The 24,972-nt window shown below is 42.8% G+C and overlaps 1 protein-coding gene across 3 annotated transcripts in view; it reads left to right on the forward strand.

The window, feature by feature from the left end:
- Positions 1-390: 390 nt before the first annotated feature.
- The window catches only part of KDR (kinase insert domain receptor), a 42,434-nt gene continuing 17,852 nt past the window's right edge, over positions 391-24,972 (forward strand). For all 3 annotated transcript variants that reach the window (XM_073342012.1, XM_073342013.1, XM_073342014.1), the window contains exons 1-18: positions 391-626; positions 3,899-3,989; positions 4,618-4,814; positions 6,875-6,999; positions 7,314-7,482; positions 9,153-9,292; positions 10,129-10,300; positions 12,187-12,298; positions 12,394-12,557; positions 13,822-13,978; positions 15,572-15,695; positions 16,200-16,308; positions 18,095-18,439; positions 19,361-19,507; positions 19,953-20,084; positions 22,794-22,900; positions 23,296-23,431; positions 23,824-23,928. In XM_073342012.1, the coding sequence (XP_073198113.1) occupies positions 569-626; positions 3,899-3,989; positions 4,618-4,814; positions 6,875-6,999; positions 7,314-7,482; positions 9,153-9,292; positions 10,129-10,300; positions 12,187-12,298; positions 12,394-12,557; positions 13,822-13,978; positions 15,572-15,695; positions 16,200-16,308; positions 18,095-18,439; positions 19,361-19,507; positions 19,953-20,084; positions 22,794-22,900; positions 23,296-23,431; positions 23,824-23,928 (2,590 nt within the window). In that variant the 5' untranslated portion in view covers positions 391-568. The remainder of the gene's footprint in view (positions 627-3,898; positions 3,990-4,617; positions 4,815-6,874; positions 7,000-7,313; positions 7,483-9,152; positions 9,293-10,128; positions 10,301-12,186; positions 12,299-12,393; positions 12,558-13,821; positions 13,979-15,571; positions 15,696-16,199; positions 16,309-18,094; positions 18,440-19,360; positions 19,508-19,952; positions 20,085-22,793; positions 22,901-23,295; positions 23,432-23,823; positions 23,929-24,972) is intronic.

Here is a 24,972-nt window from a genome sequence, read left to right on the forward strand (position 1 = left end):
CATACATCTAACTATACATATATTGGGGCCACCCGCTAAATGTGCTGGATCTCCTTTGTGAAGTTTTTGATTTAAAGAATCTGCAGGATCAGCCAAGTGCTTTAAGAGGCCAGTGTATCACTCCCAGTTTGAAGGCAGAGGAGGTGAGACTGGGAGGTGAGGTCACCCATATAAAAGGCCATCTGAGTGTTACAAGCGGGGAGCGAAGGGCAGGACAGGGGTGCTGCCTTGGGCTTGTCACAAGCGGAAAGGACTGCATGGGACTGAGCGGACACGTGGGCCACAGGTCCCCTGCGGAGGCGGAGCCGGGGAACGGGAGGGGTGGCACCGCAGGAGTCTGACTCCTCCCCCGGCACAAAGTAGAGGCGCTGCGGGCGGGCGGCTGCGATGCTTGGCAAAGCCCCCAGGTCGCACGGAGCGCTCGTTCCCGCACCCAGGGCGCAGCGGAGGCTCGTCCCAGCCGCAGCCCCGCCTGCGGGGCCAGGATTACCGCCCGCCCGCCGCTTGGCGGAGAAGGCAGCAGCCGGAGCCCGTGTGCGGGCGTGGGGACCCCCCTCCCAGAGCTGCGATGGAGCGCAGGGTGGTGTTGGCGCTGCTGCTGTGGCTGGGGACCCGGCCGGCTCCAGGTAAGGGGCGCTGGGCTGCAGCAGCCGGGGCGCACGGGGAGCTCCCGTGGCGGCTCGGGGCACCTCCCCCTGGGGCTAGTGGAGCGCAGATGCTGGGACACGAGGCTGAGCAGCCGCGCCTGGAACTACCTGAGCCCCGGGGCAGCTGCTCTGATGGGGGCAGGGCGAGGGCCATCCCCGGAGCCCCCCAGGGTGCGATGGGAGGTTTGTCCCTGCCCCCAAAGCGAGCAGGCTGGGACGAGCCATACGCCTTACTGTCCGGACATAGGGGCCGGGGCAGAGGAGAATAAACCCACGGCGAAATCCTGCCCCTCTTGAAGTCAATGGGAGTTTTGCCCTTGACTTCAGTAAGGCAAAGATTTCACCGTGTGTCCATGGACTGTGTTTGCCGGTGGCCTGGGGACGATCCTCAGCTGGGGTGAATTGTGATAGGCAAGTCAAGGAAGCTATCACCATTTACAGCTCCAGGTGAGGATCTGCCCCAGAGCTATTTTTGTTGTTAAAGGTGTTAGCCTTGGCCATGCCCTCCTCCTTCCCCTGAGGTCTCCAGAGGAAGGCTGTTCCTTATCACAGTTCAGGTGCTGCAAAGGCCAGGACATCCTGACTGGTCCCTCCTCGCACCAGAGAGTAGGCAGGTGCACAGGCTGTTGCTTTACAAGGAGAATTTGGAGAGACCACGGAGTCTGATTAGCATGTCCTGCGTGGGAGCCATAATATGACCCCTGAATCTTTTCCAGAAGATACACGAAGGGAGGGACAGTTCTGCCAAACTTTCCCATGCCCAAAGCAAATCTTAATGAAAGGAAAGAAACAAGAGAGAAAAAAAGGAGTTTCCTTCTATCTGCAGAGAGTTAACAATAATCTGTGCAAGACACAATGCAACCTACCCCTGCCTCTACAGCCTCAACAAGGCTAACTCCAGTGGCTGGAAACATCACCTGTTCACTGTACCACTGGATGGGGAATAAGTGATACTAAATCCTTTAAATTCAGCATGATACGCTAGTGCTATTCTCTGTCCTGTTAGTGAGGTTACAGAAACTGAGAATAAGCCAAATAAAAACAATCATACTGAGGTTAATATATTAGCAGAAATTGCATCTTAAATATATAGGGATGACTTTAACAGTTATTATAATAATGCCTATGTTTGGAGCAAAAATAAATATTTTGACTATTATAGTATGGATATGAATTTCATATTAGACACTTGGATGTTTAGACAATAAATAATGCTATTTTATTGATCCTAGTGTTTGTACATCATGGGTTTTTAAAATGCATTCATAAGTTATCAATGCATTTTCTTTTGGAATAGCCTCCTTAGAGATATGCATAAGAGCAATTGTATTCAATAGCATAATGTTACACATGGAAGAAAATAATCTAGCCAGAGGTTGGTCACAGTTTGATTGAAGCGGAACATTCTTGACTAAAAGGAACTTATCTTTGGCTTAGTTTTTAGGTCTAACTAAGAAACACTTAATGAGGAAAAAACATCTCAATTGTAGTGCAGACCATATTCTGCTCATTTAATTGTACCCAAGTCTCGTTGAAGGCACTGGGAGCTATAGGCATGCAGATGGGAGCAGGATTTGGTCCAGGGATAATTTAATTCTGTTTACTTGATAGTTAGATTAGATAAATCATGATTTGCAATGCCTATGATCGAGGGTAAGCTGTATAGTAGACGTTGATTTGATTTTCCGTCCTAATTCAAGTTTTTACATTAGTGATGGCTTTCTAGAGTAAAGTGCAACAGAAATCAATTATCGGATTTCTAACCTACTTTTTTTAACCTACTGCCAATAAAGAATCTCCCTAGGAAGGGTTTGATAAAAATATAATGAAATCCTGACAAAATATTGAAGCCCCTAGCTCTAGGGTGACTTTACTGTCATTGATAACAGCTCTATTACCATTCATCTGAGCTGTCTCTCAAGATAATTCACTTGGGTCCTTCCCATACCTGGCGTCATGCTGCTTTATAATCATGGACTTGAATGGTATCAGAAGCGTTGAAATGAGGAAAGAAGGGTATAGAAGAAATTCCTGTTTGTAATGAAGAAATAATTCTTGCATTTTAAAACATGTTCCTCTTGTTAGATGGGCCTGTCTGCTAGGTATAGAAACATTTGTTTAATTTTAGCACTGAGAGATTGCACTATTCATAGCTGTTGTGATGGCTGGCAAACGTAAAGGGGCCTAATTCTTTACTGCATTACACTTATGTAACTTCACTAAAGATATTGCACTTACACTGGCATAAAACTGGTGTAACACAATGGAGAATCAGACTCAGTATCACATCCTCAGACTTTACAATTACTGTATTAGCTACATTTAGTTATGAAGACTAGTCAGTTTCTTCCAGACAGTTAAAAGATTAAAGAGATGTGTCCGGTATGCTCGTACCATCGCTGTTCATTTTCTTGTGTAAGTTCACTCACTGACTCCTTGTACATACGTATTTGCATCAGTTCTTCTGTTGTACAAGTGCTCCGCATTGTCTGGCCAAGGTAATGTTTCAGAACTTACTCAGATCTCTGTACTCATCCTTTACTGATGCAGAACTCCCAAAGGGGGTGAGTATAGTAAGAAATGCTGAAAACATCTCTGTGTTCTTTGAAAGATTGTGCAGACTGCCTTACTGGACAGTTACGTCAGAACAAATATTGGAAACGATCTTGCAAGCTTTAACTGACATGAGTATTCTCACTGAATGCAATGGAACCAATCACACAAGTAAGGTTTGATAGGAACAGGTTTTCTTAGGGTTTCAGGCAACGAAGGAACCACATTAGAAAATATGATAAAGGAAAATAAGATTGGGTCAGATGACCTTGAGTTTATGATGCAAAATATGCAAAATAACTCTTAGCAGAATTCGTTAATCAGCAGCCTTGGCAAATTTATTATTCAATTTATTATAAGACCTTTCCCAAGGGAGTGAGATCATCAGATGAAGGTTCACTTTATTTCAATGTCCCATATCCTCTTGTTAGACCTTGAAGTTGGTAATGCAAAACAACAGGAACTCCACCCGAGCTTTATGAATTGCAGAACTATTCTGCTAGCTCATGACCATCTGCCCATTCTTCCTGTTATGACAGAGCTCTTGAACTTCTGGGATGTGTGGAAAGCAGTAGAACAGCTTAAACATGAAGCAAATAGGTCAACTTAAAAGATGCTATATATACATTTAGACAGTGCTTTTCTGATTGAATCTGATATGTTTTTGGCACATTAATTTATTGATTTTATTTTTGCAGGCTTGTTTATTTCTCTGGATCAACCAAGTCTTAGCATCCAAAAAGATATCCTAACAATAACTGCAAATGATACTCTAAATATTACTTGCAGGTAAGGGCAACTTTGGCCTGCATTATGACGATGACAATGATTTATTAGTTTAATTTTGATATAGAGGTGGACCCTTCCTTCTACTTCCTCTTTTCTTGTCCCCCTATCCCCTTCTCCACTGCAGGCCTTGGGCTGAGTATTAGAGGGTTACATCATGAGGAGATTAAAGAACAAAACAAAAGCTATTGGCTAATCAGGGGATGTTCTCAAGAGTCAAGTGTGTTAAGTTAGCCCCTGGGTAGCCCTAGCCACTCCCTTCTGTGGGAAAGATGGCGTGCAAGCAGCAGGGATTGGGGAGAGTACTCTGGACCACAGTGGAGTTTGCTGGGGGCAAAGCAGAGCCCTTGTCACCTCGATTGCCCCCTTTTTGGAGTCTTTATGTGGCTTAGATTCATCACCTCTTAATACTCAAATGAAGAAACTTTCTCGTAGCCGTGCGGAATTGAGCATCTCACACTCATTTATCAGATTTTGCATGTTTCTTAATGTTAAATAATTAAGTTTGTCTAATAGCTATTTGTCCTGAAGTTAAAATGGACCATTTGAGAACAAGTAGGACTGAGTTTTCCTGACATGGCAATAGCAAGCCCCATTTGCTCTAATACCTCTCCCTCCTTTGTTTTGCTAGTGGTCAAAGAGCATTGGAGTGGCTGTTGCCTAACAATCAGAGCAGTTCTGAGAAACATGTTGCAGTGACGGACTGCAGGCATGGCCCCTATTGTAAGATGCTCACTCTTACAAAAGTAATAGGGAATGACACTGGGGACTACAAGTGCTTTTACAGAGACACCCAGGCAACTACAAGCATTTATGTCTATGTTCAAGGTAGGTGGTTACAAGATTCATATGCGATTCATACCTATCAATAAGATTAAAAAGAAACAATGGTGTAACAGGCATTTCAAAAAGCTTTGTTCTGAAGTAATGTTCATTGGATTGCCCACAGAAAAACCTATTTGACAAAGCATAAGCCTCAAGATCAACAGTTGTAAACTGGAGACTGTCAGCTTAAGAGGAAAGCAGTTACCAGTCCACTTTTCCCCAAGGTTTTAAGGAAAACAAGAAGATAAATATACATCCATTCTATAGGTGCTAGATACTGCAGTCTCTCCTTTCATTGAACTCCAACTGAAGTTTATGGCCATTCCATGTTAGTAAAAAACTGGGGAAATTGTCCCTTTAAGTACTGATAAGTGGTTAAAGTAGATTGAAACGAGAGGGAACGTTCCTCTCATCATAACAGTCAAGGAAGTGGGGGAGATCAGACTTCTTTCATGAGACTTCTAGCATTTCCCATTTGATCAAGCTACAAATTTTACATAGCATAATGGCATCTCATGGTTTTTCAATCCTTCCATTTCCAGCCAAAATGTGGAAACACAATGTGTGTGCAAAAATATATACAAAAAGCCAGCCAAACGTATTTGACTCTCAAAAAACGTATTTGACTCTTTTGGTTTTGAGTGAAGGTGCAGCTCCGTTTGTACTTTACATTATCCTTATTAGTTCTATGCAGGTCATATCACACAGATACATCTGCCTACACCATATAAATTTGTGTGGGTGGAGCAGTAAACAGAACAATGCAGCAGCAGAAACTTAGCATATATTTTAGCTGTGATGGTAGGAACATTTTTCGAAAGTAAACTATGAGATCTTTGATCACAGCTTTTCTTCTCAGTGGCAGCTTTTGGAGATATTTTTCAGGTACAGTACAGATGATCACCTTAAGTTGTAAGTGAGGCATTTGCACCACATAAAAGATTACTTCATGCTGAGCTTGGCCTCCTGTCTTTTAGCTTCCAAAGGTTTACATGCCTGCAGCACTTCCTCCTGTCCTGCTGACCAGGCTGGCTTTACAATTAAAATTGGGACCAATTTCCTGATATTGGAATTCTTGGCCTTGTGAAATTGACATTCTGAATGCAAATTTTTGTGTGGAATTACTACATGTCAATATGCTAGTTACCATAAATAGAAAAGTCTCTGTTCCCATAATTAAAAAAATCTATATGTGCAGCAATTATCCTAATTTACTTCCCCAGATCCTAGCCCACACATCAGTACTGGGATCTGATCTGTTTGAATGGAGAACTACTGTAGACTTCAGTAGGAGTTTCACACATGGGAGGATTACAGGGTATCTTTACATAGCACTCACATTTGTATTATCTAACAGGACAATGTTCAGATCAAGTCTGAAATTTGGTCTACCTTACAGCTGTTGAACTCTGATGGGGAAATCCAGATAGACTTCAAGAACTAAGTTTTCAGAACTCATTCTTTGAGTTGCACCCATTTAGATAGCTGCACACACAGAACGGCATTAGACTAAGCCCCTGACTATTTTCACTGTTGATTATCTGGCATCAATTATCTGTGCACGCTTGCATGCACAGGTTTGTTACTACAATTTATGGTCAGATTTCTGAAAAGTTGGTTGTGAATATATAGGTTTGTTTATAAAGCCATTTATTTATTGTTGAGAATTTTAAAAAGAATAGCTATTATTTTAGGGGTTATGAAGCACTTAGCTACTTATAACTAATATTGGGATCCGTTTCTATAGTCCTTACGCAGGCATTAGTCACCTTGACTTAAATTGGAGTTTTGACTGAGTAAAGATGTCAGGGTCAGGCTCCCAGAATGGTGTTGACACCATTAATGTGTATTTGGGCATGATGGTACTGTAAAAAGAGGAGGAGTTAAACTTAATAGTGATGTCAATTTCATCTCCATTCACAAACAAGAAAAGTACAAATGTTTGCCAACTAGAAAAGGACACCATAGATAGGAAATGAAAGAAAAATAAGAGGGAAAAAATAGCATGTTGTGTCCTTTCAAACAAAGAGATTATAACAAATGCAAATCAAATATTCTTTTAGATTACAGATCTCCATTTGTGACTTCAGTTAGTGACCAACTTGATGTTATATACATTACTGGGAACAAAACAGTGGTGATTCCATGTCTTGGATCCATATCAAATCTCAATGTATCACTTTATGCGGTAAGAAAAAAGCCAAATATTTCATTTCTTATCTCTAGAATTAGCAAAATGTCATAAATACAGTGGATTAAAATAAATATCTTAAAAAGAGCTTCTTATCTTTGGAAATTACAAAACTTACAAACAGAATGGGAATGCTACAACTATACTAACAAATTATACTTCTTGTGTAAAGATCAGTTGATTGCAGTGAGAATGTGGCCTGAGTCAGGATGCCAAGTCTGGATCCATAATGTTGTAGTAAATATTAGACTTACAATATGAATTTGTTTAGTTTTGGAATTTTACTGCATGTTTTATTGATCTTTTAACAGAGGTATCCAGAAAAGTTATTTGTTCCTGATGGTAAATCAATCTCATGGGATAATAAAAAAGGCTTCACTATTCCCAGTAACCTGATCAGCTATGCAGGCATGGTCTTCTGCGAAGCTAAAATAGATGATGAAAGTTACCAGTCTGTGATGTACATAGTTGTGGTTGTAGGTAAGCCAAAGATTACTCTCCATGGTCATTGTTTTAGGCAGTGCTATTTTGCTTAGTGTAACATATTGAGCAATTACATTTGATTGGACTGTAGATCAGGAATACTGAAAATGCAATTAACACAAAATGCGTGTTTTAATATGTATTGCTTTGAAAAAAAACACCACCTGAATTTAAAGGGAAAATGTTATTGTATTCTGTTTTGGGTAGATCACCAACATCTGTGGGGAAGGGGGGATAGTCCAGAGGTTTGAGCATTGGCCTGCTAAACCCAAAGTTGTGTGTTCACTCCTTGAGGGGGCCATTTAGGGATCTGGGGCAAAAATTGGGAATGGTCCTGCTTTAAGCAGGGGGTTGGACTAGGTGACCTCTTGAGGTCCTTTCGAACCCTGATATTCTATGTGCTTGGGATTTTATCTGCCCCGCCTTGATGCTACTTTTTTCAGCCATGCAGGGTTTTATTTTTCCTAAACTCCCTCTCTTTTGTAATGAATGTCAGCATAGAGTGAAGGACCTTGAAAACAGGCACCCCAAAGTATCATTAGCAGCTCAGGGAAGAAGAGAGGGTTCCAGCTTGCTGTGAGGAGAAACAGGGAACCACGTCACACTAGAAATGCAAAACCTGGCCTGCCCCCAAGAAATTCTTGTTTCCCTGCACGCTAATGCCCTGGGCTTACCTGGGATGAATACAGCTCTGACACATTGAAGTTACCTGCTCCTCCAAGGGCAACATGAGGACTCCTCGTAGGCCCCCACCCATGACCTCCTCTTGGACTGTTGAGCACACTCCTACCTCCAGGGTTGGAAGAGGCCAATCCCACACCTCCTGAGCCTCATTGTGACACTGTGGCCTTGGCGAGGTAGGATCAGCACATTCTCATCTAGACTCAGAGATTCCCAAAGAGAGGAAGAGGAAAAATAGGGATAATTCACCACCCCATCTCACCACCCCAGCAGTTTCCCCACAATTCATCATCCTCTGCCTGGTTTTGAGTCATTTGGGATTTTTGGATATGTTTTGCCATATTTTACATTTTTTATTACAGGCTTTATGCCTTGGACAGTTTTGCTAATGTCAAATTGTTGGTGGTAAAGTTCCAAGCACATCACCAGACGCCCACTTTTGGTCTATCATAATATTTGGGGAGTGGGGTTTGTTTCCATGCTGTTGTGAATTTTGTGGTTCACCATTGAGATTCTCCTCTGTGTGCTCTCTAACATTGTAAGGGACCAAGAAACCCTTTCATAAGAGTTGAGGATGCTTAGCAGGTCCCAGGATCTGGTCCAACATCTCTCTCTGAGTCCATCTTAGAAGTATTGATGTCTCACCCTGTCAGCTTCTTTTATCTTACTGTGTCTGACCATAAGGAAGCTTCTGGCAAATGGCCTCACAGTAGCCCGCTCACTCTGCATGTGCTAAAATCTGAAAGTAGACTGTACGTGCCTGAGCCCCATTGTTTGTCAGTACAACTTTTGGACATCCTCACCCTTTTCATTTCCACTTTTTGAATTTGGGTGTATGCCCATCTTCCCAGTGCACTTAAGCTTCTGGGATTTCTGCTGTGTGGGTGTAACTCCTAAGGGAGTCAGTAAATGCCATTGGGAAAGCGGCATCCTTACGTCACTCCACAGAATGTTTTTTCAAACTCTGTTCCTTTTGCTTCTTCCAGGATACAGAATTTATGACTTAACTATGAACCCTCATCACCAAATAGAGCTGGCAGCAGGGGAGAAACTGGTTCTAAACTGTACTGTGAGGACGGAGCCGAATGTTGGAATTGATTTCAAATGGGACTACCCTTCTGTTAAGGTAAAACAATCATTTCCTAATACTGTGCCCTAGAGCCCTGAAAGAAGCAGCCTCTTGCTAGAAACACAAAAGGATGCGTCTGTGTTTTAGCTTCCATGGTTATTTTAGCTTCCAAAGACACAATAAAAGTTTGGCTTAACCACTTACCCACTCCTCTGTAAATATTAACAAACCAGCTGATGATATATGCTCTGGTGGGTGGCACCGAGTGGCACGGCTGCAGCCTGCCAGCCCCAGAGCTGCAGCTGCTTCGGAGGCTGGGGGGGGAAGCAGCGTGGCCAGAAGCGGAGAGACTCTGGCCCCGCCTCTTCCCTTCTGGCTCTGCTGGCTGTGCTGCCTCTCCTTGCCCCCTCTGTTGCGGGGAGGGGCTGTGTCCCACCTCTCCCCCTCTCTATACCCGTTCATAAGCCGACCCCCTTCTCTGATACTTCCCTTCTTTACTAAAAAAATTCAGCTTATGAACGAGTATATATGGTATATAGCATGGATTACAGTTCTGGGGGGCCCTGGGCCAGAGCAAGTAGGGGACCCTCCCCACCCCTTCCACCTGCACCCCAACCCTCACTGCTCCTGTAAGGGAGCAGGGTTGGGGCACAGGGGCTTCCCCGCTCTGCCTGAGGAGTGGGATTGAGCTGTGGGGGCTTCTCCCACTCCCCAGAAGGCATGCCAGGCGGAGCGGGTTGGGGTATAGGGGTGTCCATTTTTCCGGGGCCCCCCAGTTGGCCAGGGCCCTTGGGCATGGACCCCATTGGCCCAGTGACTTATCTGGCACTGGTGTGGAGGGTCGGGGGAAGAGCTGGAATGAACTGCTTCTGAGAGCTTTTACTCTGTTACAGGGAAAACGTGCTTCAGTCAGAGACTTAAAAACATCATCAGGGAATGAGCCGAAGAAGTTCGTAAGCACTCTTACCATAGACCATGTGTCCTTAAATGATAGAGGCCGATACAACTGCACAGCATTCAGTGGCCTTATGACTAAGAAAAACAGCACGTATGTCATTGTCCATGGTATGGAATTCTCTGATTTAATTCTGGATATTTATAGGCGGGGATTGTTGGGATGCAAAATGCATAAGTTGAAAGCAATTAGCTGCACAGTATGTCAATCAAAACGTTTGCCATATAAACACTCTGCTCTGAACTGTCAGCCCCAGTGTTTCCATTGCTTCTAGTTGTTTTCAGTAGCATTGTTATAGCTCAGAGTTTTTCTATTTTCATGTTAAAGGGTTTCTCTTAGGACCTGATATGTGAGTGTCACTGAAAGCTGTTACGTAGTCTAGAAAAAACTCAGAATGGCTGGCGGTCCCTCTATTTAGTCTCTTCCTATGTGGTACTGTGACGTTGAAACTGTATATTTCAGGTCAGATTCTGCCACTCTTCCTCATACTGAATAGCACCTGACTCCACAGGTAGTTCCACTGAGTCCATTGTGGCTACCTGCAGAGAAAGGTGTTACTTGCATGAGTAAGGGTGACAAAATCCAGCCCTGGGCTTTTTGCATTCCGAAAATTGGATTCAGCTTTACTTTTGGTCATAAGGAAATGACTCAGAGGAAATGACTCTGGCCAAATCCTATCCTTCCTCAGTCCTCAATCAGGCAAAACTCCATTGACTGCAAAAAGCTGAGTTTGTGGAATGAGTGAGAAAGAACTGCAGGATTTGGTCCAATATTAACTCGTGCAGTAGCACGGCTAGTTACGGATGTACTATATGTCTTACACTGGAGCAGTAAGGCTGACTTGAAGTTGTGATTAAGTCTGATTCTCACCTTCAGCATTTTGATTTTTTCAATTCAAACTGACCATAGTCCATTCTTCTGCCAGGACAAGAAACAGTCCTCCTTTCTCTATCACAGCTGTATCAGATATTAAACAGATTCTCTCTTTGATCTTAGCCAAAAGGCCAATTATGCTGTTGGGCTGATTACAGTTTTGCTTTCTGTGGTTGCAGAAAAGTAGTGTAAATCCTTTCAGAGTTGTGGGATTTTTTGGGTTGCAGATAGCTAGCTTCAATCTCTGCCCCATTATGTAACTGTATCATGTGCCGTTTTGAATACGGTTGTGTGCTGAAATGGAAAAATTGAGCCCTTTTTGTCTGATTGTGTAAGTGGAAACCTTGGAGAGGTTTAAATGCGATATTGTGTTACCCAACACATACATTACAGGGCTTAGTTTGCATTGCTTGTTTTGTTCCACAGCAACAGCGGCTAGGGAGGGCAGAGCATTGGGACTGAGAGTTGCTGTGTGGGTCTGAGAGCAGACTCTTGCCTCTATTGCTGTCGAGAGTCCCCTGGTAGCTGAATTATTCCACTTTTCTGTGCAAAGGGTGAAGAAGAAGGCATGGCCTAGGGAGAGGGGCTGCATACCCCTGTGTGGCACACAGGCAGGTTGGGGCTGGAGGATCCACTGCTATGTACGTTGTCCTGTCCTGCCCTTCCTACACAGGAGTGCTCTATTGCTTCACTGCCTCAGAACCCCTCTGAAGCCTTGGGAGGATTCCCTCCTCCCCTTTGCCCTGAAGGATCTCCCTAGTGCTCAACCCCAGTAGTTATGCTGGGCCCTGGGCAGAGGATTTACCTCATGGATTGTAATACTGCAAGAGCCTGTGCTGGTATATGTTTCAGAGTAGCAGCCGTGTTAGTCTGTATTCACAATTTATTTGAGCATAAGCTTTCGTAAGTTACAGCTCACTTCATCAGATGCAAATAAATTGGTTAGTCTCTAAGGTGCCACAAGTACTCCTTTTCTTTTTGCTGGTACATGGACCACTTTGTCATTTACATCTGCTGTCTTTCATCTCCAATTAAACACTAAACCAAATGGGAGACAGTTTACATTTCTGGCAATATGGAAAGGAAATGTGTTGTTTCAAGCCCATCAATTAATTTCTTGCAGAAAAACCTTTTATCCTTTTGGACAGAATGGGGTCTGTGGTGGAGACAAGGGTAGGAGACCAAGTCAAAATCCCTGTGAGATTTACAGGCTATCCTCCACCAGAAGCAAAATGGTAAGAGTCAGAATATGATGCCTTTAAAACAGATTGTGGCATTATATGTCAAGCTGACTCGCTGAAGTATTCAAGTTACCATGTATTTTCTTTAGGTATAAAAATGGAAAAGCCATCAGCACAAATCATACCATTAAACTTGGTTACACATTAACAATTACTGAGGCAAGTGAAAAGGATGCTGGGAATTATACCATTGTACTTACAAACCCCATTAACAAGGAGCAACAGAGACACACATTTGACCTGGTTGTGAATGGTAAGTGAGGTATAAACAGTGCCTTTTCCTTTTTTGGTGTATATGTGTGTGTATAGAGTACTAACCCTTCCTGAATTAAAATTCCCTGACAGAAAGAGCTGTTAGGTGTCCTGTCTCTTAGAGCCCTATGTTTCCCTTGATCTGTGTACTATCCAGATTTAAATTGGCAAAAAAATACTAAGGAGGTGATACAAAACCACCAAGTAAGGGCATGCAGAAAAGAAGTTCCACCTCAAACCTTGCCCAGATGTTGCTTCAACAGGATAGGGATAGCTCAGTGATTTGAGCATTGGCCTGCTAAACCCAGGGTTGAGAGCTCAATCCTCGAGGGGGCCATTTAGGGATCTGGGGCAAAAATTGGGGATTGGTCCTGCTTTGAGCAGTGGGTTGGACTAGATGACCTCCTGAGGTGCCTTCCAACCCTGATATTCTATGATTCACTGAATCTGTCTCCAGCTGGATCCTCATGCTGTATTTTACAATTCAGGAGGTTTCAGGTTTTCCTTGTTATTGGATAAAAGGATTTTTGTTTTTTATTTTCTGTGTATTCTTTCTTTGCCTCTGTGTCTTGCTCTTTTCCTGTCCTCTGTGCTCTCTCCTGCTGCTTTTGTATCATGAGTCTTCCCCATCATCCTCATCTGCCTCGCCCATCCTTCCTGCTACTGTCAGCTCTGTTCTGGCCTCCCCTTCCTGCCCCCCACCACCATTCCCCTCTCCCCGGCACCCCTCCTCCACACTGCTCCGCAGGAAACATACTTGTCTAGATGCTTCCAAAATAGTAGGTCTTCAAAAGAGCAGCTCTTCTAAGTACAGTGGGGTTGAGATGGGGGCACAGTGGGAAATGGAGGCCAGACACCTAATGCTGGAAGTAATATAAATTTCTTGGCTGGGGTGGTGATGGAAGGGAAGGGCTGTCTGAAGGGTAATTTGTAAGGGGTAGCTGTAAGTAAGCAACGGAAGGATTGCTTAACATTCGGTTTGTATTGAAGCTACTCTGGTGCACTTCTTCCTTGATTCTTTTGCTCCCTGCTGAGGTCAGTGGGAGTTGTGGGCCCTCAGCACCGTGCGGGAGGCTCTCAGAATCACACAGGCTCAGACCCTGGAAGGCATATGGGAGTCATGGTGAGAGAGAAGCCCCTGTGAAAGAGACTTTGTACGTTTCAGAACAAACTGTGTTCTTGTTAACAAGAGACAATGGCACAAGGCAAAGACTGTCGCTCCTTTATCATGGTCTGTGCATGTAACATGCTGGTTTTTCCTACAGTTCCACCTCAGATTGGGGAGAATGCTTTGTTGGCTCCTGTTGATTCCTACAAGTATGCGACTACTCAAGTCCTAACCTGCACAGTCTACGCCATTCCGGCCCCAGTCAATATCCAGTGGTACTGGCAGTTAGAGGAACAGTGTACTTTCCGCCCTAAGTAAGTAAAACATGATTTGCCAGTTAATCTGCACCACTTCATTTCTGTAACTATTCAGATTTTTTTAAAGTGGTATAGGCTCTTTCCAAAAAATAAAAATGCACAAAATCAAACACTAAGCAGCCAACCCGTTGGTTAGCACTTTGATAGTGCAAAAGGGTTATAAATCCAATTTAACTTGGAGATTCCTCAATGTAAGGGGACTCCCTGGGTGGTGTCGAGTCAGGTTAGTGGCTTTATATCACCCCTCTTGCAGCCCTGCATAGATGGTGTGATCAAGGGAAAGGAAGAATGGCTGGAGCCATTTCAGTGCTTTGATTATCTCCCCTGCTCCCGCTGCACTGAAACAGCCCCTTTGGGCCATTGGCAGCTGGACATGGGTAACTTCTGCTCTAACATCTCTGGGATTGGCAAGCCACAGATGAGGTGTAAAGCCACCTTTCCTTGCACTGATGCAGCTCAACCAGACTGGCGAATGAGTGGCATTTTTTACCCTGATTTTTGTCAGGTGTAAATGACTAAATGAGGTGTCAGGCACTTGAGAACCACACTCAGTAACTGTTGTTGCTGGACAGTGTTTGCAGACAAAATTCCCATTTTCCTTCCATTTAAGTCAAGCTTCTACTTATTACAGCAAATAGGCCCAAACTGCCCTCAGGTTGTCAAAAATAGTCAAAATGAGCTAGATGTAGAGACTGCCAGACTTGGGGTCTGGTGGTCTGTTGCACGGAGTGAATTCTACAGGCCAGGGCTACCCACTGGTGAAACTCTACCACTGTTGTTTCTTGTGTTTGATGCTTTTTTGGCTGGTATCTTGCCTCCTTGCTGGATTCCAAACAAGTCTGTGGGCCCCATCAGTCAAACCTTGTTGGGCAGCAGCAAGTACAAAAACACAATACAACACACAGGAAATTTGCTGCTTACCCGACTTGCAGTTCTTTGTGTTTTTTCTTACACCAATCAGCTGCTGAATACGATGCTGCTTGTTATCTATGTAAAAGCGTATCTCAAAGGAACTACACTGATTGATGGTAGCCAATGATAGAGAGAGCTCCTGACCAAGATACATGCAGCTTCCCTTATCTGGGCTGAGCACAAGGCCAGACTTCCTTTAAAAAAAAAAAAAAAAAGCATTCTGCTTTCCTGTTGTTTATAAAATGACTTCCACTAGCTTCTTTTGGTGCCTGGTCACTTCCTACACAAGGGCCACTGTCTAAAGAAATTCTTTTAAGGAGTCCAGTGATTTCTATGTCTCTCTGTCTTCTTCTGAATGAAATCAACTTGAATTGTCAATTTATGACTGGAGGTTTGTTCCCAAAATAGCTGCTTCCCTCCACATATCCTGATTGGGCTGACCTACGCAGATTAATTAGGCTATTTACCTCTAGGCCTGGGAATTCCTATTTTTATGAAGGACAAAGGTCTTGGAAAGCTGTAGAGTACAATTACATAGAAAAGTTTTCAGGAACATTCCCCAGTTTTATAAGATGGCCATTGTTCCATCTCTGATATTTTTTCTAAACTGAACAAAAATGGTCTCTTGAAGGTCGAGATTTTCCTTACCTAAAATGTATCTCTCTGTCTATCTCTCAGTCAAGTTGGTTTGGGAATCAATCCTTATGCATGTAAGAAATGGAAAGACATCACAGACAGAAAGGGCGGAAATCGGATTGAAAGAATTAAAAATCAGTTTGTTGCTATTGCTGGGAAAATGAAGGTGAGCTAATGTTCGTTTGTCTTAGTTAGGAATGGCCAGCTTTGAGAGTTCTGTTCAGCATTTCATGTATTTGTGAACTTTATATCAACTGTGTTTAACTGTAACAGAGAAAGGCCTGGAGATTAAGCAGCAGAAAAATCTGGGAACATATTGCTAATTTTAGTATAACACAGTTTAAAAATACATATATAGAAATCTACATATAGATGGTTGTTAAAAGGGGGGGGGGGGAAATTGTTCTCCTTAACCTCTGAGGATTGGACAAAAAGCAATGAGCTTAAATTGCAGCAAGGGAGGTTTAGGTTGGACATTAGGAAAAACTTTAATATCACATAAACCTCCAGTATGACCTGGGTACCAGAAACACCATTGATTTGTATTGTAAAGGAATGTACAGTTGTATGGATAGCTACATGGCAATGCACCCAGCTCTTTTATGGTTTGACTCATTTAAGCCCTTTGGCACTAATGTGGTATGAAATTGCTTGGTTTGTTCTCTTGTAGACCGTAAGCACCCTTGTGATTCAAGCAGCAAATGTGTCAGCTTTATACAGATGCGTGGCTACTAACAAAGCTGGAGTGGGTGAGAGGGTTATCTCCTTTCATGTTACCAGTAAGTATAGCTTGTTGATTGCATAGCTGCGTTAAATTAGTCTCATTCCCCCTGCTTCATTGGTGATACCAGCTTCAACACATCATTTGTCTGATTCAAACCCCTCATGATGACCCATCTCTGTTGTGATGCCTACGAAATATGGTCCTTACTCAACATTGAAATGAATATCTAACTTTAAGCATGACAAGGTGGGTGAGGTAATATCTTTTATTGGCTCAACTTCTGTTGGTAAGAGAGACAAGCTTTCGAGTTTACACAGAGCTCAAAAGCATGTCTCTTTCACCAACAGAAGTTGATCCAATAAAATATATTACCTCACCGAACTCATCTCTCTAATATCCTGGGACCAATATGGCTACAACAACACTGCAAATAATTGTAAGTATGTGAGCAGTTCCATTAAAGTCAATGGAGTTACAGTAGCATGAAACTGGTATAAAGTGAGATGCAAATCAGGATCTTTGATTGCAATGTTGGTTAGGCATTTACAGCTATAAAGACCTATAAACAAGAGAAAAATTAAATAGTGTTATGAAATGAACAGAATCCATACAGTCAGTTGCACACATACAAAATGGGAAATGACTGCCTAGGAAGGAGTGCTGCGGAAAGGGATCTGGAGGTCATAGTGGATCACAAGCTAAATATGAGTCAACAGTGTAACACTGTTGCAAAAAAAGCGAACATCATTCTGGGATGTATTAGCAGGAGTATTGTAAGCAAGACAGAAGAAGTAATTCTTCCTCTCTACTCCACGCTGACTAGGCCTCAACTGGAGTACTGTGTCCAATTCTAGGTGTCACATTTCAGGAAAGATGTGGTCAAATTGGAGAAAGTCCAGAAAAGAGAAACAAAAATGATTAAAGGTCTAGAAAACATGACCTATGAGGGAAGATTGAAAAAATTGGGTTTGTGTAGTCTGGTAAAGAGACAACTGAGAGGGGACATGATAACAGTTTTCAAGTACATAAAAGGTTGTTACAGGGAGGAGGGAGAAAAATTGTTCTTCTTAACCCCTGAGGATAAGACAAGAAGCAACGGGCTTAAATTGCAGCAAGGGAGGTTTAGGTTGGACATTAGGAAAAACTTCCTAACTGTCAGAATGGTTAAGCACTGGAGTAAGTTGCCTAGGGAGGTTGTGGAATCTCCATCATTGGGGATTTTTAAGAGCAGGTTGGACAAACACCTGTCAGGGGTGGTCTAGATAATACTTAGTCCTGCCTTGAGTTCAGGGGACTGGACTAGATGACCTCTCAAGGTCCCTTCCAGTTCTATGATTCTATAAAAACTAAGATCAAAATTTTCAAAATTGGGTGACTTCCATGAGAGCATCTAGCTTCTCAGGACCTTGGAAAATCAGACGACATATTTATGTGCCTAAATATGGATTTAAGAGCCTAGCTTTAGGCATTCATTTTTGAAAATCTTGGTCTAAATGATATTTTTAATCCAGTCACAAAAATTGACAGTTAATGCTGAGGATAGTGCAAGGTTGCATAGGATAATTCTAATAATTACATAGACCTTCCTTGGACTTTGCTTGTTTGTGATTTTTGTTTGTTTGTTTGTTAACGTGAATGATGGGCCTGATTCTCTAGTGCCTTGTGAAGTCATTTATGCCTGGGCAAAGTGAGTGTAAAACAAGGTGCAAAGAACTGGAGAGTCAAGCCCAATAAGTCTGTGAATGCAGATTTTCAAAATGGCTTTTTCTAATCAATATAAAGGAAAAGAACTTTATAAATATAACAAATGCATTATTTAATGAGCTTTTTTTAATTTGCAGGGGGTCTTGAAATTAACCTTCAACCTAGAAACCAACCCACCGAAAAGGATAACATGTCCTTGCAGTGCACTGCGGACAAATTCACCTTTGAAAACCTGACCTGGTATAAACTGAGTCCTCGCACCTCGCCAAGGCCCCTTGGGGGGTTGCCAATGCCTGTGTGCAAGAACCCAGATGACCTTTTGAAGCTGAATGCCACAGTTTCTAATAGCAATGGTGAAAATGTTACCTTAGAGCTCATCCTCCGTAACATTTCTCTTCGAGATCGAGGGGATTATGTTTGCATAGCCCAGGACAAAAAGACTAAAACACAACACTGTCTTGTCAAGCACCTCACTGTTCAAGGTATGAACCCACTTACATATACCAAAGTAGATGGTTATATGCACAGGCTGTGTATAGCCAGAAATGAAGATACTGCAGTTGTAGAAATCCTCAAGTGCTGTAGGACCTAGTGCGTTACCAATTTAAAGGTGTGCTCACTTGTAGAAGGGATTTAAGCAGTTGCTAATAATGAGACTGCCTTTAACGTGTCAAGTGCATGAGGTCAAGTCCAGGCAGAAGGTATCTGCTGTGCTGATGAACTCGCCAGGCACACTTAGTATTCCGTTATTATGGAACAGCAATGGAAGGATGGAAAAGCAGGGAATTGTGCTGTGCAAGCAAATGAAGTCTCTTTATTGATGCGCACAAACAGTGGCACAAATTGATAACTGTGTGGTTTTGCCTTGCAAAACACCGACATCTATGATCTGTTTATACTTGTGACTTAAGGTGTGACTGAACCTTTGGGTTTGCAACTGTGGTCATGCTTTAAAATTGTTATAAAAGCGAGGCGGCATTTCAGCAAAAACAATGCCGGTGGCTGGCTTTGGATGCATAGAGGTCTTGCAGTCCTGGCTTGGCAACTTAGGCCTTGATACAGGAAAGTACTTAAACACATGCTTATGGGCAGTCCTGAATACAGATGCTTTCCTGAATCTGAGCCTCAAGCACCATCAATATCACCCTTCTTGTAGATGGAGACCAGACTCATGTAAAAGACAAAGGACTTCTCCTTATAATGTTTTCTTAGTTATTGTCCTTGTCTTGTGTATCAGGGAAGATTAAATACGATCTCTCCATGAACACCATGATTGGTGCCACTACAGTAAGGCCATGGGACTACATTAGTGACTCAAACTTGTAAAGTAGCAGCGAGTGCTAAGGCATCACAAAAATGATTGTACTTGGAAACTCTCAATAACTTTATTTTCATGCAAACAGAGCCTGTGGCCCCCACATTGGTAGAGAGCCTTGAGAATCAAACAGCAAACCTTGGTGAAACCATAGAAGTATCATGCCCAGCAAATGGAATTCCTCCTCCACACATCACATGGTTTAAAAGCAATGAAACCCTTGTTGAAGACTCAGGTGAGGAACTGCTCCTTCAGTATGACTTATTTCACCTGTCGTGTGTTTTACAAAGGACTCCCCATTGATTTTAATGCAGAGTTCAAGTGCGGAGTGGGGGCAGAATGTGGCCCTGTTTATTTTATACACTGTGTGAGGGTTTCAGAGTAGCAGCCATGTCAGTCTGTATTCACAAAAAGAAAAGGAGGACTTGTGGCACCTTAGAGACTAACAAATTTATTTGAGCATGAGCTTTCGTGAGCTACAGCATCCGATGAAGTGAGCTGTAGCTCGCGAAAGCTTATGCTCAAATAAATTTGTTAGTCTCTAAGGTGCCACAAGTCCTCCTTTTCTTTGTGTGAGGGTTGTGTACGCAAAAAAAAAAAAAAAAATTGCAACTATTGAATTCTTAACAACAGCCAAAGCCAACGCAAATAGCAGTATTAAGAAAAAATCCTTTTTTCAGGTATTGTTTTGAAAGATGGGAACAGAACTCTAACCATACGCAGGGTAAGGAAAGAAGATGGAGGTCTCTACACTTGCCTTGCCTGCAATGTCCTCGGATGCAAAAAAGCTGTAACTTTCTTTGCAGTAGAAGGTCAGTACAGATTTGCTTCTCTTATTTATTTGTGCTTGAAATGATAACTGCTAAAAAGGAAGCCTATGCATCATGTCTTGGTCACAGTTTTGAAAACGTACTAGCAGTGCTTTTGCTGAAAGTTTCCTTATGCCAAAGTGGATCAGATTTATTTATTGATAAGGCTCCTAATCAAGCTCGAAGTGGGTGAGGGCACACCACGCTGGCAACCCAGTGATTTTGGTTTTTGAGGCAGATATCTTGGTCTCCAGAATCACACCTTTCATTATGAAATCACAGCTGGCCATTATGGTGGCAGAAAAAAACCTGAAAACATAGAGTGAGTGCAAATCAATACAATAATACCTGCATCTGAGTCTGCAGAGAGCCTGGCACACCTCAGTGGGTATTAATGAGGATACTTAACAATGCTGATAACAATGCTCAACAATCACTGCTGTCAAGACATCTAAGAAAGGGGAGGAAAGGAGGAAGGATCACGCACAATCTCCAGTGAATGGTGTCCCATTTTGGTGGCATGAGTGGATGGCACTTGCTGGTACCCTCTCACATCCCCTCCCTCATGGGTGACCAGATGTCCCGATTTTATAGGGACAGTCCCGATATTTGGGGCTTTTTCTTATATAGGTGCCATATTTTACTCCCATCCCGATTTTTCACACTTACTATCTGGTCACTCTACCTCCCCCTACCTGTCCTGTGGAGATAAAAGGCCAAAAGGAAAGAGAATAGCTTTGAGGGCCTCCAAGCCTCACCAATGGGATTTCAATGTATAGAGTTCAGAGGCCATCCAAGTTTCACATCCATCCAGCATTCACTACTTTGATGGTGGGTATGTGGCCAGGCAGCTTCCTCCCTGACTCTAGTGGCTGCTGTTCCTCCCTCTACCAGAGGTTGTCTGCAGACTCATTGTAGCGGTTACACTTGGGTCATGTTTTCAAACTCATCTATGCAACCATTAGGGCTGAAAACACCCATGAGGCAAGCATGTGGAGGGAGCTTGGGAGAGAACCACTGTTTCTCTCCTCCCCAGTCTAGAACCCTGGTTCATAATCTTTGGCTCAGCAAAGCCCTTAATCATGTGCTTACCTTTAGGCATTTACATAAGTTGCAATGAAGTCAACGGGACATAACCATATGCTTAAAGTTACGTACATGTTTACATGCTTTGCCAAATAGGTATGGACTAAAATGTGCTTAAAACGTAAGCATGCATGTGAGTTCTTTGCTGAATCAGGGCCTAACTGTTGGGCTTAGTGCCTAGATTGAAGCTACTTCTCATGGTAAGCACTACACTCTGGCAGTTAGTGTTTGTTCCATTACCATCAGGCCAAATCTGACTACATGGTGTGAAAATTAAACCCTAACAAGTGGTCAAACTATTTTGCGACAAAACCAAACTGCTCTTCGCCTTCCACCAACAGTAAGGACGCTGCCAATTAAAAGCATTGATCAGGAGCTCCTTGCTTTAGTTATTAGTATGTTACCTTTATATGTTTAAGAAAATAGTCACTAAATACTTCAGGAATCTCTGTCTCATAAATCAGGGCGATCAGCCACTCTGTTATCCTGAGCTAGTGAAAGTTATCGCCTGTTGTTTTTGAGTTCTCATTAGGTTATGGAGTTGATCTATTTGGGCAACATATTTTTGTTGGGTGCAAATTATCTGTAAATAACCCTAATGTAAATACTTGCTCTCAGCTGGTCCAATAAATGTGATTGTTCAGGGTATGATCAGGCAAGTCTGTGAAAACTGGAAACACATTTATGACATTGTTTCATGTGAAGAAAGTCATGATGCAGCTCATCATGGGCAACATAATGGAAAAACCCCAGTGTGCTATTGTGTGGGAGAACCTATATGATGCCAGGGCTGAAATGTACAGGAACACACTTTGAGAAATGGGGGTGGGACAGAAAGTAATTCCTCTGATGCTTGTTATCAAATGTTCAAGTGGTACCATGCTTAAACCTGGAATAAGGATTCTGATTCATGGATATATTGTCTCAGGACCACAAGAATGGCAAACAGTCCATATTTTCATATCCCAGTTTAAGAAGTTAAAGAAATGATAGAGATGTTGTTTCATAATACAGAGGATCATTCTTGCAACATCTTATTTCCTACATAGCATAATCACTTTTTTCTGTGCATGAGAAAAACTTATTCATTTTTGGGTGCTCAACATTCATCTAGCTTTTGTGTTTTCAAAAATAGCAATTTCCTTTAAAATCTAAGATTTCACCTTTTATTTCTTAATTGCTAAGGGCCAAACGCTTCCCTCGATTATGCACATTCAGCCTCACCAAAACAAGGCTGTCTTCAACCATGCAAGGGTGTAACTAAGGGCAAAATTTGGCCATAAGAGTCTTACTAATCCTTGCTGCCATTTCATTGTGCACTAATTTGTAGGAATCAGAAAGCTTATGAGAAAACAATGCATCAAATCCTGTGCTGACCTATCTCATGCAAAATTCCATTCCTCATTGTCTTGAGTGGGGTTTCACAATGTGTAATTCAGTGTGGAACTTGGCCCAATATTCCAACCTATAAGAAACAAGCGTTGCCTTAGTTGGCTTGCTACATGTGGCACTTTTAAAATGAACCTTTGGAACAAGGAACTCTATGCAGTCCTTTAACTGATGACCTAAACCAATAAGCTTTCAGCTATCAATGCTTTCAGCTATCGTTCATTTGTTTCTCCCCAGGCGCCGAAGAGAAAATGAACCTGGAGCTCATTATCCTGGTTGGGACTGCAGTGATTGCCATGTTCTTCTGGTTGCTTCTTGTAATCATTCTCCGGACCGTTAAACGGGTAACGAAACCATTCTTTTACTGTCCCACCAGCATTGGTCTTGCATGACAAATGAAAACTGACTACGGCTCTTTTGTGTTGTTCCTTTCCATTGTTCTTAAACCAACAGGCGCATTATTTCTCTCAGTACCATAACATTCCTGCCTGGAATTGAGGGCGCAGAAATTTGGTTTTAATTGACCAGGCATTCGGAGGAAAAAATGCTTGAACTGCTTTTGATTATTAAAAGTGCAAGGATCTGTGTTCATATTCATAATGATGTAGTTGGAGGAAACTACGGACTTGCATTTCTGTGAAATTTTAAAACCCAGAGGAGGGAGAAGTTAGTACATGTGACTGCCTCATTCCAGCCAGCACGTACCATTTTTGTGACTAGAACTGATATTGTTTTCTAGGCCAGTGGAGGGGAACTAAAGACTGGCTACTTGTCAATCATCATGGATCCTGATGAAGTCCCTATGGATGAGCAGTGTGAACGTCTCCCCTATGATGCCAGCAAGTGGGAGTTTCCCAGAGACAGGCTAAAGCTAGGTGTGCTTTCACTATTTTGGATGGGGGCTGAGGAAAGAATACACTGCACAGGGAGCCTGCGGAGGAATTCTGGCTGGCACACACAGAATTGCCCCTGGAACTACATCACACTCTGATAGGATGCAGTGGGTGTTCCCTTTGTGATGGCTCAGTCCTTTGGGCCAGTGCAGGAGATGGCTGGACCATGGCTTCTCCTAACCGCATCCTGAAGGAAAAGCTAGCTTGGTCTAGTTATTGTGTTTCCTGACCCCACTTTCACACCTATATAGGCGCAGCCCACCGTGTGCCAAACCATCATTTCCAACATGGGGGTTGATTTGGTTAATGATTGGCCTAGCTTTTGTCCACTGCTTTGACAATAAGTCTAAATCTGTTCATCTTCTCATTACCAGGTAAACCCCTTGGGCGTGGAGCATTTGGCCAAGTCATAGAAGCAGATGCATTTGGAATTGACAAAACTGCTACCTGCAAAACTGTTGCAGTAAAAATGCTGAAAGGTAAAAATGAAGACTAAAAGCATCCTAAAAAGACATCATGTCCTAGGAGGGTTTAGTTAACAATTGCTGTGAGAATAATGTAACTTATGTCTAACTGTAAGGAGGTTGCTCGTTAGAGCTTCTTTACTATCACTTTATAGATCTACTCAGGTGCAGAAGTTAAATGTGCTCCTACAAGTAATCCTACACAAGTGTGATTTCTGCAGTGTTTACCTCCATACTGTACCTACAGTGTGAGCTTTCTTTCAAACCCTAAACAATGACTTAGCTGTTATCTGGGGCGGAGAAACTATTCAGCTAGCTTACTCCTTGGCTGATTTTAAAGAGCTCTTCAATATTATTGTCAGTGATGTGGATGTTTTGACATTAAATACAAAGCTGAGCTCCCAGAATCATTCCTCCTTCCCAGGACTCTGGAACCCAGAGAAGCCATTCCAGGTTTCACACTGAGACCAGTGAATAATGGGAGAGGACTTTGGGAGTTTTGTCAGTGCTGCGTGAGTAGTCACACAATACAGGCACTGCGAATAAAGCTAATTGTTTATGTGCCATGCTGTCAAGTCTCCTGGTATAAGGACATAACATTAATGAGATAGGTCCCCCAGCAAATTAAGAGAGGACCCCCCCCACCCACCTACATAAGTTCCTGGCGTTCACCAAATCTGCCGAATGCTGCTCTGTGCCCCTCCCACTAATATATTGGCTGCTGCTGCCTCCTCTGCATGTTCAAAATGCTGGCAAATCATCCAGTGGTTGTTCTCTTTGATTGGGTGAGAGGCTGTGCAGCCCCCTACCCTGCCCCGCCTCCTCCCTTTCACGGGCCAACCTAGTGCCACAGGACAAGTGGTAGTCCCTGGCACTCAGACACCAATGGGGTAATGGTTATACCTCTGGTAACTGAAAACTCAACAGACTCTGCTTAAAATGTTGCATAGAGCAAAGAAGATTCCATGCAGTAATACACTGATTGTCTCTCCAGTCTGACATTTTACCTTTTAGGGTGACCAGATGTCCCGATTTTTTAGGGACAGTCCCGATTTTTGG

The sequence above is a fragment of the Lepidochelys kempii genome, chromosome 4 (assembly GCF_965140265.1).
Source record: "Lepidochelys kempii isolate rLepKem1 chromosome 4, rLepKem1.hap2, whole genome shotgun sequence".
Classification (NCBI taxonomy): domain Eukaryota; kingdom Metazoa; phylum Chordata; order Testudines; family Cheloniidae; genus Lepidochelys; species Lepidochelys kempii.